Here is a 17912-nt window from a genome sequence, read left to right on the forward strand (position 1 = left end):
GATTATATCTGGCTGCACAATTGTTGGGACACATACAGAGCAGACCATACATGTTTTCTCATTTCACTGTGATTCAGTGTTGACTTTATGAACGTTAACTGTAGTTTGTGTTCCATGCAATGGATTTAAAACTCATAATGAGACAGATCACATCGAATACAGCTGGTGTTGCCTCTCAAGGTGCCAGCTGTGTGCTTTTGCATTCTGACGTGTCTGTGAATGTTCTCATTCATCCAGGTCATGGTTATCCAAAGGAGTTGAATCAAGTGCATACCAAGTCCAGTTGCACTTGATTCAACTCCTTTGGATGATTTGCATTCTGAATTTCATAGAAAACAAGGGGAACAAGACGGATGACACAAGAAAATAACAGCTTACTTTCCAAATCTAAATTAAATCTTTTGTTATCTGCATTTGTGTCCAGGGTGATCCCTGAAATCTAAAAGAAAAACAAGGGGGGAAAATACGTAAAAAAAACTATACCACTACCATTACCAGTTCCTTACCCGATGAGAGGGTCTAAGGACAGGATGTTGTGTTGCTGTGAAGCGCACTGAGGCAAATTTACAATTTGTGATACTGGGCTATACAAATAAAATTGACTTGACTTGACTCGACTTGACCTCTATGTAATTTTTTTTTACACCTCTGTCTAAATGTGTTAGGTTTTGTGTACGCGCTGACGTCATGAATTTAGAAGCTGATTGGCTGCGCCTGTCGGAAGTGTCCCAAGTTGGCGAGAAGGCTAATTTTACAGTGCGCTTAGTTTGGTATCAAATCCAGATAATTTACCATTTAAAGTTTGTACGAAATGCAGGATTTTATCTTTGAAATGTATATTTCAACATAAGGTAAAATTGATAATTTACTCGAGCCAACATATCGCCATGGATAGTTAATAATGGTAGATATAGTCAAGTCAGCAATGTAATCAGCTAGCTTGTCCAAAGCTACCTTAGCTCTCTTTCGGCTGATATAACTAACGGGGTATTTAGCTGTTTTCTAACTAAGCGTGCTAAATGGGTTGAAAAGGTTGTTAGTTTGATTTTACTTTTTGCTTTATCGTATTTCGTGACATAAACTGTAAACATACTACTTCCTAAATCTGATTTCACCGTAGCAGAAAAGGCTATGATTTGCGCAATGATTAGTTAGCAAGCTAGCTGGCTGGCTAGGCTAGCTGAGCTCAAAAAGGTTTTCCAAGTCTTACCAATTTTAGTTATTGATGACTGCCCGATGCATTCACTTGAAGCGAACCCTATCTTTAATTCTGTTTCCAGCCAAAAAACAAAGCATGCTTAAAGTTCATTCATTTATTCAAGAAACTAGTAAGCTACCATCCACGTCATCGGTAATCGTTGCAAACCAAATGCACTACCAATTACTGGCACACAGTTTACATCTGATAGAAGAGTGAGCACTTTCTTCTTACTTATGAAGTATTAGGACAATCTTCCAAGACTGCTTTTTAAAACAACATCCAGTAACCGTTGTTCTCCAAGCCCTTGCTAATTATCGCACTGCTTTTGCTTTTCAGCAGTGCTGAGATGTCGGTGGAAGGTATTGAGCTCACGGATGGATAGATTTGGCAGACAGAAATACATTTTTTTCCGTTTGAGAATTACGAATGTCCCTAACATTGACTGCCATGGCTGACAACACAGTGACCAGTGGCCAGCAACAGCGGTCGGGGTCTGAGCAGTTGCCACGACCCTTCCGCGGGCCTTACATTTCAGTCATCACTAACAGGTTTGTTGTGGACATCTAAGGTTAATGGCGAGTCTCATGAAACAGCTTTTTTAGGGTTTTTCCTTATCCGATGTGAGGGTCTAAGGACAGGATGTTGTATTGCTGTAAAGCCCACTGAGGCAAATTTGTGATTAATGGGCTATACAAATAAAAGAAACAGAAACAGTGCCCATAGATTAGTGCTCTGGTAGTTATTGATCAGGATGCACTTGAGATTTGGACCTTAGGTCATATTTAAATACCTAAATAATGTAGCAGACCAAGTAACAGCAGGCTTTTCCCTGTATTCATTTGCTCTTGTAACATAACATTTTGTTCATCAGTTGCAGTTAGCATGTTTTTCCCACAATTCATCAGCTACTTGACAATTTATTTTACAGGTAACTAAGTTTTTTGTTGAGAATAATTAGTCAATAATCAACTGATGGTTGGTTCCTCGGCCATATGGCTTTTAGAGTAGACATTATCTAATTTAAATCTACATATGCAGGATGGCTTGTATTGTTAGTTGTCTACAGCATTTCTAATGCTATTTATGATTTCCTGTTTTGATACTATGTGCATGAGTACATAGTACAGATGCTGCAAACTGACAATAGACATGTGGCTTTAATGTGTGAACTAGAGTAAATGAATGTAAGTCAGGCGTTTAACATGATGAGTCCTCTTTGTTACATGTGGCTGTGATGTCCTGATGATTTAATCACTGTAGGACCACTAACCTGGTGATACGCAGTGCCATGCTGTTCTCTGTGGGGGTGTTCCTGGCCCTGGTGCTGAACTTACTGCAGGTGCAGAGAAATGTCACCCTCTTCCCCCCAGACGTCATCAGCAGTATCTTCTCCTCAGCCTGGTGGGTGCCACCCTGTTGTGGTACTGCCTCAGGTAATATGTAAAAATGAACACACCCTGTTGGAAAGCGGTGATGCACATACTATGAGCAACTTTTGAATTTAACATTTGTTGCTATAGAGGTGGACATTAATCTATGTGTGTATGCCCATATTGGAGGCAGGGTAATTGGAAATTGACAGATGGCTGAACACCCTGTCTCCATTTTGAAACAAAATATGACACTACTTTAAGTGTCATGTGTTTGGTTCATCAATTAGTAGTTGTAAATCTAACTCATGTTCATCATTCTATAATCTATAGTTGCCAAAACTTTAGGTACATCAGCCTGTAGCAGTGGCACTCAACCATGTGCCATGGAGGTCCTTGTGTATGCTGGTTTTCATTCCAACCCAACACCACTTCAGCTGATTTCACTTCAAGTCCCCCCCCGATTGTTTGAAAGTGTGTTCATAAGAGAAATCAACCTGTGTAAAGAGAAAGAAAACCTTCACAATAATGGCTCTCCATGTTCCATGGTTGAGTACCATTGGTCCATATTCATAAACTGGCAGATACAGTCTGAAAGTTCTGTGTGTCAACCAAAAATTCAAGCTATTTATCATCCTTAAAAGTAGTGTCATATTTGTTGTCATTTTAAACTATCGGTCATTACATGAGAAGAGCTGGGGGAGTATGGGACAAATGTCTCCAAGTGCAGCCACATCAGACATCTACCAAGCATTTAATTGTTAATTAGGGACACAGACATTTTCTCACAGTAGATGATCTGTTTTGTTTTAATTTCATAGAAAAAAAATCTCACTTCAAATAAACATTGTAACAATAGCTTATGATTAGGCTGCATAGCTATAGGTAAAGGGATAATTGTGATAATTTTGTCAGCTCCTGTAATCATAACTTTAGTCATCTTTAGTCAAGAGAACTTAACTGAAGTCTGAGAACTTGATAAACAAAGCTCTTTGTTTCTCATATCAACACTTGCTGTTGTTAATCATATTTGATATATTTGCCAATGATGGCAGATGTTCCAAGACAAGTGAAAAGAAATGTTTCTATATGCCAGAGTTCTCCGAACATTAATTGCAGTAATTAACGGATTAATTGACTATCCATTATGATATTGGATCATCCATGACTGCGCAACTGCAGCTCGGGGTATTTTGAAGAAGCTTTTGTGGGCATGTGCAATGAAATAAATGCATATAAATTAAGACACACACACACCAGAATTTGAATGCACACGGTGCCCACCAGGCTTGACCAGCCGGCATTATTGAAATGTTCTCCCCTGGGTGTTAAGCTGTGAATGTAAATGTAGAGAAACGCAGCGCAGCAGTGGCTGCTCCCAAGTGGCTGCTCCCAAGTGGCTCAGCGAAAAGCACAACAGCCCCAGGCTCTCATACTCCTGAGACAGCACCACTCCTCCTGCAGGAGCTTGTCATTTCCACTTGTTGAGAACACACGCACACACATCAGGTGTTTGTCTAAACACCCCCACCCCCCGCTCCTGGGAGTGGGCTCTGTTGTGTTTTTGTTAACAAAATCCGTTTTTTTACTAACAACAAAAATGAATACATTAAGTTTTTTTTTTTGTATTTATTATTCTTTCCTTCATTTTTTGCTTTTTTTGTTTCTTTGTTTTGGTTCGTTCCTTCTTTTTTCTTTCTTTCCTTCTTTCTTAATATATTATTCTAGTGGTTGCAGCTGCCACCACCAAGTGAATCAGTGTAGTTAACACTGCAAATACAAGAGACTGTGTTATCAGAAATGTATTCATACCACACAAAACCTTTTTTTTCTGCTGCAAAACAATACCACTACACATGATGACTGTATGCTGCAGGAGCAGCCAAAGCCGGTTGTGTTGACTTCCTCGTTTTATTGCTCCTAGTCCTTTCTCACCATCTCTACCATCCTTCCTCCATCCTCCTCAGCTGTGATCGGGCTCCTGTACCCCTGCATCGACAGCCGACTCGGGGAGCCCCACAAGTTCAAGCGGGAATGGTCCAGCGTGATGCGCTGTGTGGCTGTGTTTGTGGGCATCAACCATGCCAGTGCTGTATCCTTAAAATTCTTTTCCTTTTCCTGTCATTATTATTACAGCCACTGTACCCATTCACTGACAGTCATGGTGTTAAAGAATAGAATGGGTCCTAAGGCTTACAAAGAATTTAAAGATTTTTTTCCCATAAAATGATATTGGACCCCAACGAAGATGGGCAGCATTTTGGAAGAGCCAAAAAAAAACAAAAAAAACACCTTACTGTTACAGCAAAGATATACTCATTGAAAAAAAAAATACTATATGGGAAATAGTTGGCTAAAACCTGAATATGGTAGGTTAAACAGAAAGAACTTTAAAGATAGTGGCAAGTTATTAGGAATGAAGAACCATAGAAAACAGTTCTCAATTAATTCTGCAACATCTTGTTTTCAGAGCAGCTATTATTTATGAATGGTTTGTATGATCTGGTAACCTTTTCTGCATTTGCTCTTAGCCTTGTTGAATTGTGTTGAAATTACAAATGAATCTATTTGCAAACTCTCAATGTTTTGCAGTCTTGCACAGAAACAGGCATTCCAATAAGACAAACCTGCTATAATCAGTACAGCTTGTATTTTGCAATTTTTTTTCTCCACAGCTTTTTTTATTGAAATTTTACAATCAAAATATTTTGCTAATTTAAAAACACAATCTTCTGTGCCTGCTTAGCTTGTCAGCAACCCTTTGGCAACCCTTCCTATCAGCTTAAGTAGTCCCACTCAAGTGCTTTTTTCACAAGCCAACAGTACTACAGTTTTTTCCCGCATGCAACATTTTAGTAGAGCAGGCCATTTGTGCGTTATTATCTTATTGTATTCTGATAAGCTTGAAACTCCTATAGATGCAGGATGTAGCTGGCTAGTCTATCATGACCTCTATTTCTGTTATGAACCTGCCGCATAAATTTGAATGTCGATGACTTCCAGATCCTTGACCCTACCACTTTCAGAAAGTGGACTTTGCCAACAACGTGCAGCTGTCTCTGACTCTGGCAGCACTCTCCATCGGCCTGTGGTGGACATTTGACCGCTCCCGCAGTGGCTTTGGTCTGGGAGTGGGCATCGCCCTGTTGGCAACACTGGCAACCCAGCTCCTGGTCTACAATGGAGTCTTTCAGTGAGTTCACAATCATAATTCAGTTGGTCTAATTTATGTGTTTGCATAGTAGTGGAACACTGAAGCAAAAGGAAAATGATGAAAACCAGAGATACAATCCAAAATTTTTGAAAACCACATAAAAGGGAAGTTGGGGGGGGGGGCAAAAAAACAAAAGAAAAAAACACTAACTATAATTTCAGTTACAACAAACTTGTCCATACATCCTGATATAAATGACCAACTAACAGCTAATCTTATACTGCAACCCCTGACGTGATCCTGGAATAAACCTGGAATTACTCCTGGAATAAACCAGGAATAAACCTTGAACTCAGAACCAAAATCTTAAAAAAAAAATTCCCACTACCCCTTCCAATTATGTAAATAAACTCCAACTAGTTTTATTACCTTGTCAAACTCACCACACTAGCAATTTTGGCAAAGGCTGCTGGATCAACACAGTTGTGATTAATGGCTAAATGTTGCAATGTTGTCAGAAGTAATTTATTGCCTTGTTAAGATGAACAATTTTGTGGAGGTGGTAGGATGGCTTTGTGTATTTGTGGGCAGACATTTACCACAGTGAATTAAAGGTGCTATATATGACATTTAGCACCAGCATCTCAGACCAAAATAACCCCCCCCCTTTTTTTTTGCATTCTTGGCTGACCCTTTATTCTAACTCCAGGTTCCTCAGGTTGGCTGACTTGGGACTCCTGGCTGTCCTGTGACGTAATCTTTAGCTCAGGGGTGACCGCGCATTTGCAGTTGCAGCCCCTAGACTGTGGAACAGCATTCCCCTCCCTATTAGATCTGCTCCCTCCATCGACTCTTTTAAGTCCAGGCTCAAAACTTACTTTTATTCACAAGCATTTGAATCCTCCTGGTGTGGCTGATTTCTGGCTTGTGTGTATGCCCATGTGTTGTCTATTTGTGCCTATGAGCTATATGCCTTTTGTTTATGTCAGTGTTTCTTGTATTTTTGTTTTTAGCTACCTGCTCTGGTTTGTACAGCACTTTGATCAACGTGGGTTGTTTTTAAATGTACTGTGGTGATACTTTGTAAATAAATTTGACTTGACTATGTTAATCTTCTAGCACCTTCAAAGTTTATGCAGGATTTCATCTTTATGCATGCTCAATAACCCAGGTAGGAAAATTACAGAAAGTTGAATCAGTTCATCTGGACACTTTATTGAGAGAAACATTTCATCACCTATCTAAGTTACTTATTGAGACTGAAGAAGTCACTTAGATGAGCGATGAAACATTTCTCTCAATAAACGTTGTGTCCAGATGAACTGATTCAACTTTCCTTGATATGTAGGATTTCATTCCAAATAAGCACTTCATCAGTTGATGTCTTCTACAAGTGCAGCTTAACAAGGCGAAACTGTAGATTACCACTATGTGCAGAAATGACCTAGGCAACTTTGCGACCATTAGTTATTACTATTTTGCACTATGTACTCAAGGATACATATACCCAATAATTCCTTCTGTCTTGCTATGTGGATGTGAATACTGTGGTAATCTAAGGTATACTGCTGCTTATTTATGTAGATGTCATCATGGAGATTGTCCTTTTTTGTTTCATTATCTGACATCTGTGGTGATTCTTGTATTGATATTTGATCCCTCTAAATCCCAGAGATCCTTTTGAAAATCACTTGGGGTCACCAGTACTGTTGTCTACACTGGTGCACAAGAAATTGTTAAAATAGTTAAAAATTAGGTTTAGTCAATCGCATTCTAGTACTTATTGATAAAGTTCTTCTATGAGCTTGGTCTGCTATATTTGCTTGTTTGACCAAATATTGCTTTTTCTTCAAACTTGACGCCACCTGCCGTATTCATCTATATTTCTCTGCTGTGGTGAGGATGTAAAACGCTGTCTAGTGAACTACTTTTCTCAAGAATGTCCTTCTAAACAGTAATTGAAAATAAGATGTTTCATAAACGTTGATTATTGAAGTGCCAGTGGATTGGCTCTCGTCTTAAATACACTAGTGATAGAAATTATGAAAAGGTTTGTGTATAAGTCTTAAGGATTGTAGCTTTATTTGATGCTTAATATTATCAATTTTCCACAGGTACACTTCTCCAGATTTCCTCTATATTCGCTCTTGGTTACCTTGTATCTTCTTTGCTGGTGTGATAACCATGGGAAACATAGGACGGCAACTAGCTTTGGTAAGCTACTGCAACTTTTACAGCCCTACTGCAAAGCCATTATAGTTCTAACAAGCTATATTTGTGAGATTTGAATCCATTCTGGATGGTGTACTTCATATTCAGTGTCCCTCTAAAAAGCAGGGTGAAAGTTTTGCTTCGTGCAAAACTGTACTCTGACTAAAATGAACCTGCCATAAGAGTTTATTCAATTGTCATGTCTCTGATTTTGTATTTCTTTTCTTTGCTCTTTTATGTCCTTTTCCTCAGTATGAATATAAAGTTGTTCAAGAGAAGACCCATCAAGACTGAGGGAATCTGAGCTCCATCAAACCTCTGTTCATAATGATGTCTTTGTTTCTTTGCGCCAATGCAAAGCCAAAAGCAGCTCATAAAAGGATGTCTGTATGTTGCGCCAATTGGGATTGGTCAACTCCAGCAAAGGCAGGATCAGACAATCACAGCCAGTTGATAATGGGCTCCTCATTTGTTGCGTGGTGCTTTCTGTCGGACAAGGCAGTGTTTTTGATCGGCTTTTGTTGGCCCATTCAAGACTCGGGGCAACCTCAGCTACATTGTGATCCTTCATTTACCGAAGTGAGTAATGAAAGCAGAGGCTTTTTTAAATATTTTTTTTTCTTTTAGGACATTTTATCCATGATGCTGTCTGTGATGGCAACTCAACTGGAACATAATTAGCGGCAAAAGTGTCGTCATTCACATCAACTCAGCCCTTGTGTTTCAAAAATGTTGGCTCCATTGTGCCAAATGCTTAATACTCATATGCTAATATGACATTGTTCTCTGCACATCTTTCATCCACTGGGGGAGAATCTTTGCATAGCTAGCTTATATCTAGAGAGATATATATGTACATATTTTAGGCTTTTACTGTCTATATTAAGCTTGTATACATCTGCACTCATTTGGTAGTGTTTATCTTTGTTTGGAGGGATTTAAGATGTGCATTCCTGTATCTATGCTTTGGATATCAGAACAAAGGGGGCTGTGTTCAGTGTTGCTGCACTGCCAGGTGCCATTCCAGCATTCATATCCAGTGGGTATTTCCACCTGCCTTACCTGTCCCTGTACTGGGCCCTATGTTAAACACTTAAAATCTACAGTATCATTGAACCCAATAAAGAAATCTAAAGTTCACTCCCAGTTTGGACTATGAAAAGCTGTGAGGGCTTTAGCATGGGGGGATGATATACATTTGGCTGAATTTAAGCAGGTGGACAAAGTCTGATTGCTTTATTCAAGTGTAAACCAGATTTGATTTCAATTAATTGCTGACTTTTAGAAGTAAGATTCAGATTCTGTGCAAACGCAGCCCTTTGTTTCTTCTGCAGTAGGAATGCCAAACTACCCAGATAATTTGGAGAAAAAAATAAGTTTTCTGGAGCACTTGAACAACAGTTGAATACTATCTATTTTAAACAATGTATCAGACAGTTAAAGCAATATAATGAAGGCATTGAGTTAAGATGGATAGCGTTTTTTTCCTAAAGCTGCTACATGCAACTTGTAAATTTATCTGGGGTGCCCTTGATTTATCTGATAGTGTGTGATCTTCATCAGCCGAATATGGAAATTGAACATTTACCATTATGATGCTCATATAAATACCATATGTCAGATTCTTGACAACGTCATGAAGTTAAAGTGGCTGTAGACAACTTTCAACCTTCCCCCCCTTGCGTTTTCAAAAAAAATGTTTTGTTTTGTTTGCGCTGCCATCGCAAAGACAACCGGATTGCTTCTGTCCAAAGCAAGAAACAACTGTAACTAGAAAACCCGATCTCACTGCTATGATAAAGGCAGAGGTAAAACATCCGGTCATAATGATAAGTAGACGGGTTGTGTTACTTACTGATCCAGCAGAAAGAATGCTAACTTAATGTCGGCTTGAAGCCATCTCAAGTCCCTGGTGTTGCATCGAACTCTTGTTTCTCCATCAAAATCTGTTTCCTCCTAGCCAGAGTTCAGTACAACACTGGGACACTTGTGTAACCTTAACCTATCCTCAACCTAACTTCAACCTAACCTTAACCTAATGCTTACCTTAACCTAATTGTAACCAATAGCTTACCTGGTTCCATGCGAACGCTTTCATCTCAGTAGGGGGAAACATCTTGGCAAGGAAACTGAGTTCGATACAACACCGGAGCCCTCTCCATCAAGAGAATACCCGTCCGAGGCTTGCTCTTGTTTTATTTCTCTTTCTGTCACTCCCCCTCTTTACCTTCTTTGCCTCCTCCATCAATAGGTTCTTTTTCTCTTGCGGGGTAGAGTTTCCACTGTCACTTCGGTTGTTCCACCATCCACCATTTCTGCTACTGGGGATAGCTACCAGGGAAAACAAAAGTGCTATCCTCTTCCTATTTTGGTTGCACAATGGTTGACGCACTTCCTTTTTAGCCGTAAATCGAGGCTTCATTTTCCTATGAGATTGTACCCAGTGGCAAGGCTTTTAGAGAACCAATCTAAACGCCGATGGTGTCATTATTCTATAGCCATTACACTGAGCAATCAACATTTACTTCATAATGATAAGTTAAAGCAAAAAAGTTGTCTACTGCCACTTTAAGTGTCAGACTTTTTTTTTCCCCCCTCATTCAGAAAAGGAAACTTTCAAACATTCAGGATTGGATGTTGATTTTCCTAAATCCCATTTGGGATGACATTTATTCATCAAATGCCATTAGATAATGATAATCAGATAATGTCAACATGACAAAACAGCTTACTCTTACCACAGGACCAGTTTGGTGTTCGTGTCAAGGCAAGTACATTCCAATTAAAATGGATGCAAGTAAAAGATTCAGATTCAGTGTTATAATTCTGTCAAAGGTTCTTATTCTACTGGTGTAGAGTAGTTGTTTTGTTTTCAACTGATATGTAATGCTGTATGCCAGAAGTGTTGTCAGGTTGGAAAGTTTGAGGATGGGAGGATTTTTTTGGAAAATCCAGAGGAAATTGGGAGTGTTTCCTGTGTCAACAGAGGGATGGAACACCGCACGGTCAAGGGAACATTTTTGATCTTTTTATGCTTTAAATCCATGCAGGTCCAAAAAAATTACATGTATTTTTTTTTCAAAAAAGGAAACTTTAAAAAATAGTGTTTTTGTAATGTTTATGACTTAGGTTGCAGAACAACATAGCAACACAGTGAAATACTTTTTTTTTTTTTATTGAAACATGCTATGTTTCATGTCGGCGTCGCATCTGCAGGATTTATGATTGAGAAACAGAGACAGACATTTTTATTTCGTTTTTACAGAAACTGGAAATTAAGTTGTGTGTTAAACAGGGACTGAATGAACCCGCATACTAATGCTGCCTCTGGTATCTGAACATGTGCAATCTCTTTTGGTGTAATAAATACTATGACTTTTGGCAACTGGCTCAGGTTCCTCATTTTCCCTTACCTACCCCACATTCTGTAGCTGAAACTGTACACACAGTATTTAGCTAACCAGGTAGTTTAACGCTTACAGCTCCACTGTGTGACAGGAGAGCTTGCAGGGTGAAATACCTGTTGGAAGATGTGAGGATGCCCTTGACAAGGGCACTTCAGCTCCAGTTGCTACAGTGGAGCTGCTCCATAGACCTGAAATGTGCTGTGTGACACCCAGTCATAAACGTAAGGGAGTGTTAAGTAATGTGTCGTTGAAAAAGAGCAAAGATGTTCACCAGATCTTTCTCTGCTAATTTAAAATCTCTCGACAATCTTAATTTAATATATGCAATATGCTGCTGAATTACAGCTGTCTCACTTTGCCTCTGTCAGATGAATATTATTTTCTTTTTTAAAATAACGCTTTAAAGGGTTAGCCTGATAACTTTATTTCAGTTGAGTGATTAAATCATTTTGCACTATATTAATCAGACTTGACTACAGAAAAGTAATGGTCATTACACATTTGAATAAACATGAAATAAAAAAAGAAAAAATCAAAAATATAAAAAAAATCCTCGGCTTTATTCAGTAATAGTTTCCTATGATATGCCCAAATGTCTACGTCCCTTTTCATCTATTATGTATTTTATACATGAGCGAGGTCTTAATTTAAAGTTAGTCTTTTCAGTTAAAATTAATAATGTGAAAAGTAGTGTTTAAAATCAAATTCAAAAGCAACGAGGCATGCCATCATGTGGATGCAGATCAGTTAGCTGAAGTTGATCAATGACGGGTTAATTTCATTAATGTTTTTCAAGTTATCCCTTATAACCCATAACTGTAAGTTAAAATATGAAACAGCAAAAGGTATTAAGTCGTAACCATTAAAAGGAGGGGTTTAGATGGCATTTAGTTAAATTTCACCTATTTTCAATTGCTACTTAAACTAATTCTGGGTTGGGGGTGGGCTTTAACTCCAGCAGGCATTCTGGGGGGGGGGGGGGGGCAGAGAGACACCTATAAGAGGCTGCTAGTGCATAGCAGGGCAAATAAATATTTAGTCCAACAAAATTGTTAAATATAAGTTTTCCCCACATAAAACCATAGGTGTGTGTGTGTGTGTGTGTGTGTGTGTGTGTGTGTGTGTGTGTGTGTGTGTGTGTGTGTGTGTGTGTGTGTTGGCCCTGTGATGGACTGGCGGCCTGTCCAGGGTGTCTCCCTGCCTGCCGCCCAATGACTGCTGGGATAGGCTCCAGCATCCCCGCGACCCTGAGAGCAGGATAAGCGGTTTTGATAATGGATGGATGGATGGCTGTTTTGAACTGCATGAGACATGACTGTAGAATAAGAGTAAACACCGCTTGCAGTTGGGAGTTATTTGAAGCGGGTGCTATTAGGAGTATTATTGGGAGTATTTTAAGTATATAGGTTAGTTTTTGGACCTGAATTGAAGTTTAAAGACCATTTAAACAACCAACTAATTAGGTAGAGATATTTTTGGCACAAACACTGCAGAAACTGCAGTGGCATTGCAAAATTGCCCACATCAACTGGTACTGTGCTCATTGCTAATGTGGATTAATGTCTCCTGTCTTGTACTTGCTCCCACTGACACAAGCTCGTATAGACAAAAGTAATTAAGATGAATAATCAGGATTTTAAAGACCCTTTGTTTGCATTATTGCTAAATTCCAGAATAAGGACATAGTCCCTCTTTGGTTTACGCGACTGTGTGAGGCAATTTGCTGTGTGAATGTTATTGTTCAAGGCTAACTAGCTAGTAAAACAATAGGCGTGATGTGTCATAGCAGTAAGTGCTGCTCCGAAGAGCTAAACTCCCCACCGCTAATGAATTCATTAATCTCTCTATTTATTCCTGACAAGCAATTATCTCCTCTCCCAGAATGAGGGTCAGGAGGCAAGGTTGAGAGCTCTCAGCTATATGCTAAGGAGGAAACACTCAGAGATAGCTATCACTTCTCTCTGTTGTGTTACTACGCCTCATCCAAAAGCATGTCGGTGCTTTGAGTTGGTTGTTTTGGTTAACATCATCACCCTTATGGCACAACAATGATGTACTACCTAACGCTTGCTTCTTTGGCTGATTCAACTCCTTACATCACTGTGGCACGTTTTGAACTGTTCAGACGAAATCCAGGATTTTTTTTTCCATTGATAAATGGTTGTTGCATTCATCTGGATGATGGAGTTTGACTGAATTACACTAACTGGTACCATGGTTGGAGGAACTCTCTATGAACCGCTGTTGAAAGATTTGACCAGGTAAGACGAACTCTGGCGCAGCAGCAAATACGTTCCTACTCAAACAGGGAACAGGAGTGAAATGTGATGACGATATGACGGGGGTCAGGTCAGTGGCCATAGTTTTCTGTAGTTTGTAGTACATTGGAATTGCCTGTGTTAGCTTTCATCTAAGGACGCCATTTTTACATGGTTGGGGACTGTTTACTGCTGAGCTGATGATACACAACCCACAATAGCTGCTACACCTTGTTTGTAGTTCTCACTGGCTGAAGAAAGGACAGATCAGGGAAATCAGGGATTTCAGCAGGAACCTTCATCAAAACGAGGGACATCTCTGCTGTTACTCGCCACACTCACTCTTGGAGCATTAGAAATCTGCGTTGGGGTTTGACCTTGAGCCCCCTCAGGTGTTTTCACACCCAGCAGGGCACAAAACCTATAAAGGCATACGGTGATTTCAGTAAGTAGCGTAAAGCAGAGTAAAATGAAATAGGTGCTGCCTCGGAGGCCCCGCTGTCCCCATCTCTGGGGTGCCTCTGAGGGATGACCATCTAAATGGGTGTAAAATCCAGTTTAACTGTGTCACAACATGTATCACTGCCCCAGGAGACATCCATCACCTCCTAAAAGGTGACCACAAATGATCTGTGAACCAGTAGATATTGATTACTCATGTGCTGCAGGTGTCAGGTTTAATGTTGCCGCGGCTTGATAGTGTCGCCTCTGACAGGCGCTGCCCTAACTCTCCTCTGATAGATTTTAATGGTGAAATATTGATTTCTTTCTGGCCAAGGTCTGCTCATGAGGGCCAGATCATTTGTTGGGGTAATGCAGGACACTCTGTGCCCTGGTCCTAATCAATCATTTTGACAGGGTGCACCAAAGAGAAAAGAGAAGAAAGAAGACGGAGGAGGGAAAAAAAGGGAGTCCTGGTGAAGCTACACCAGATACATCCACAATCAGGACGAGCAGGGCTGCAGAATAGAAGGAGAGAGAAAGAGAGAGCGAGAGAGAGAGAGAGTGCGAGTGAGTGAGTGAGTGAGAGAGAGAGAGCGAGAGAGAGGCTGTGGATATCTCATACTCTGGCTCAGGGTAATATGAATACTAACGATGTGTTTATTGAGTGGGAATGCTCGGCAAATCACAGCTGACGGGATAACAGTCGGAGTGCCTTGAGCAGGGAATGAGGATCTCGACGAGAGGGTCTATATTTTATTTAAGCTCCTCTCGGATAGGGCTGGGTGGGGGTGGGGGGGTGGGGTACTCAGGTAATGTGTTGTGTTACAACTCAGTGGTCGTTCCCCCCAGCCGGAGCGATAACACACCGACTAATGGGAAGACATCAATCACAATCAGCCTCCTATTCCGCCAGTGTCTCCACTCCTCTCAGCTTTGTAAGAGGGAGCTGGAATAGAGGCTATAATGGAGTTTTGTGGGCCCAGCAGTAGCAACGGCAGGAGCATCAAATCCTGGAGTCATATTTTCAGTGAAAGCAATAGATGCTTTGCCCTGTCAGCACGTCTTTTAATAAGAAAGCCACAAACCGACCACAGGAAGCAGTTAAAGCCAGGACGAGGCCTTGGACGAGTAAAAGGAGAGGAGAATCAAAGTCGGCTCTGTTTCAGGTGGGGTGTGTGTGTGTGTGTGTGTGTGTGGTGCCAAAAGTAGCTAATTGGTTTTTCATTACACTGTGTTCAGTCCACTGTTAAATAAACTGAGCACAGGCCACAGACAAAAAGGTCAAATGAATAAACAGATGAATGAAAGAGTAATGAGCATAGAGTAGTCTGGTCTTGGGTTTATATCTGCTATTTATTTTTTTTATTCCCATGATCTAAGATTGAGATCGCATTTCATCACAACGGACCCAAAAACGTATGATGTACATGTAGGACAGACATATTTTCAGACTAAACACAGGCCACAGATAAAAGGGAACCAAGATTATAAATGAACGACGATTGGTAGTATGGTCCGAGGTAATCACAGGTATCCTCCCTGTTTTCTTTGTCTGTAGAGCATACCCTCCTATCAGCCTGAATCTAGCACAATAAAATGCCATGGGTTTGTAGCACATGCCCTGGACAGTGTGCTAACTTTTTAAAGCTGCAGTCCTGCTGATTTTTGTCTGACTCACTTGTGATAGAGGTAATTATGTTGGTGTTTCACCATGCCAAATCCCAGACATCCATTTAACAAGACATATAGAGTTGCTGGTGCTGTTGCTGACATTCCCTACAAACAAAAAGACATCGTTGAACCTGAAGTTTAGCTGTCGATGTAGTTAGTAAAGGCCTTTTACAAGCTTTGGTATGCCATAACAACTTCACTTCTTCTTCAAACTTGCCACTACCTGCCTTATATTCTCAGACATCTGGCTATTACTACACATAAAACGTTGTGCATGGTGTGATTTTTTTCCCTGGGAAAGTCCTTCCCTGAGTGTAAACATTAAATTGAGTGACAATAAAAGCATTGGTGACCTGAATATTTGTGGTTTAGATGCTGTCTTAAATACACCAGAGATAGAAGTTATTTATTTTCATGAAAATCTTCGGGAAAATCTTTCTATTATTGAGACCATATTCCATCATACCTAATCAGGGAAAAAAAATATATATATATAAAATCTTAGCACAAAAAGTAAGGAAATGTGTGTTTGGTAGATTATTTCTTTGTTGTAACAATGCTTCGTGGCAATAAATCTTATATCAGGCACCTGACTGTCAGCGTCTGGGGTACCAGAAGCTCAAAACAAGAGTCAACAGCAACAGCAAAATAAGCTGTTTGGCATTGGCAGAGAAGATTTGGCAAATTTTTCATGGGCGCAACCCACATACTCAGCTCTGCTGCTCATCCCACAAATACATGTTCCTTACAAATGTGGCCCCATTTAAAAGGGCAATAAACAGGCTTTGCAACGGTATACGATTTATTGCCAAGAAGCATTGTAACAACAAAGAAATAATCTACCAAACACAAATTTCCTTACTACTTTTTGTGCTAAGCATGTGTGTGTGTGTATATATATATATATAATGTTCCACAAATGTTTCATTGATTACACCATTGCATTGGCAGAAATCGGGACTATGGGACGCCCCCCCCGCTCTTATTTTTATTTTTGATCGGCGTCATTGCAGGGACCAGCTAGACTTTCTTTGATAGGTGAAAGACTATTCACTCAAGTCAAGCCAAACAGTGTGTCGTGGCCCCCTCCTGTGAAGGTTCATGAATGAACAAATAAAGGTGTGTAAATGGCCAGAAGAGGGAGCAACACCACACGTCTCCTCGAACAGCTTCGGTGTGTGTCAGCCGCTTCTTCTACACACCGTTAACACACTGGGTGTAATAGATGAAGTGATATTGACCAGGGCTAAAAATAAGAGTAAAAAAAATGTTTGCAGTGTTTATTTTTGATACAGAGTCTTGGACTCTAATGAATAATAAATTCGGCCTGTTTTTCTTTTCTTTTCTTCAGTTATTCAGTGCTTGTTTACTCCGGGAAGCTGCTGGCAATTAATTTGCACTTTTCTCCGCCTTCAAAAGGATCCACTTTGAAGTGAGTCGAAAATGTACTCAAGAAATAACGAATTTCCCTTTAAACGTTAGTGGGAACGCTGACGACAGGGCAGCTTCTTAATATTGTACGTGTATCTATTTACATTCCTTATAAACTGATACGCTGGCCCAGTGTGCCTTGGTGTTATTCACTAAAAACTAAACACACAAACTGTCTCTCTCTCTCTTTCTTTTCATCTTTCTCCCCCCATCTCTTTTTCTTTTCTCACGAGCTCTTGTGAGGGTGATGCCAACACACACACACACACACGACACACACAACACACACACACACACACACACACACACACACACACACAGCTTCCCAAGAGGGATCAAGTAGAGGTTAAAGACTTGTAACCAGACTAATGGCCGACTTCCGCCTCGTATTGTCTAGTCGTCTTCAAGCTGTCCGCAGGGAACATGTATGTCAATCAAGTATTTTTTCCGCTTGTGGTACTGCGTTCCCATGGCAACCTGGTAGTATCTGAACAAATGCACACTAACGGGGGTCCCAGTCCTCGGTGGCCATTTTAGCCAAAAACACACCAGGTTTCACCCAGCGCAAGAATTCAGCATGTGCCTTCTGACAAATGAATGCTTTTCCTCTCACACTTCGTTTCCACCGTACGGTTTTGTTTCGAACGGAAAAGATGCTGCTGATTGTGGTGTTAATGCAGTGTTTCACAACTATCCACTTTATGAAAGGAGGCATGGCAAATGTCATCACCGGATCAGAACCTGACGCTAATGTTCTGGGGGGGG

At 40.3% G+C, this 17912-nt stretch overlaps 1 protein-coding gene across 3 annotated transcripts; it reads left to right on the forward strand.

Annotated features, from left to right (window-relative positions):
* Window positions 1-722: 722 nt before the first annotated feature.
* On the forward strand, window positions 723-11315 carry insig2 (insulin induced gene 2). 3 transcript variants are annotated; one of them, XM_056289368.1, is made up of 7 exons: window positions 723-851; window positions 1541-1749; window positions 2462-2634; window positions 4539-4663; window positions 5598-5764; window positions 7840-7939; window positions 8189-11315. In XM_056289368.1, the coding sequence occupies exons 2-7, from the start codon at window positions 1628-1630 to the stop codon at window positions 8228-8230; spliced, it is 729 nt and encodes a 242-aa protein (XP_056145343.1). In that variant the 5' UTR covers window positions 723-851; window positions 1541-1627; the 3' UTR covers window positions 8231-11315. The 3 variants fall into 3 exon arrangements, with proteins under 3 accessions (XP_056145343.1, XP_056145345.1, XP_056145344.1); XM_056289369.1 differs by having other exon boundaries at window positions 739-851; window positions 1538-1749; XM_056289370.1 differs by lacking the exons at window positions 7840-7939; window positions 8189-11315 and adding an exon at window positions 6435-6793.
* The last annotated feature ends 6597 nt before the right edge of the window (window positions 11316-17912 follow it).

The sequence above is a fragment of the Lampris incognitus genome, chromosome 11 (genome assembly GCF_029633865.1).
Source record: "Lampris incognitus isolate fLamInc1 chromosome 11, fLamInc1.hap2, whole genome shotgun sequence".
Taxonomy (NCBI): domain Eukaryota; kingdom Metazoa; phylum Chordata; class Actinopteri; order Lampriformes; family Lampridae; genus Lampris; species Lampris incognitus.

Bases quoted from the DNA above. Each gene is read 5' to 3' on its own strand.
- insig2 (XM_056289368.1), top strand. From the start codon at position 1,628: ATGTCCCTAACATTGACTGCCATGGCTGACAACACAGTGACCAGTGGC. The intron at 1,750-2,461 runs GTTTGTTGTGGA...TAATCACTGTAG, and splicing joins ATTTCAGTCATCACTAACAG to GACCACTAACCTGGTGATAC. The intron at 4,664-5,597 runs GTATCCTTAAAA...TACCACTTTCAG, and splicing joins GCATCAACCATGCCAGTGCT to AAAGTGGACTTTGCCAACAA.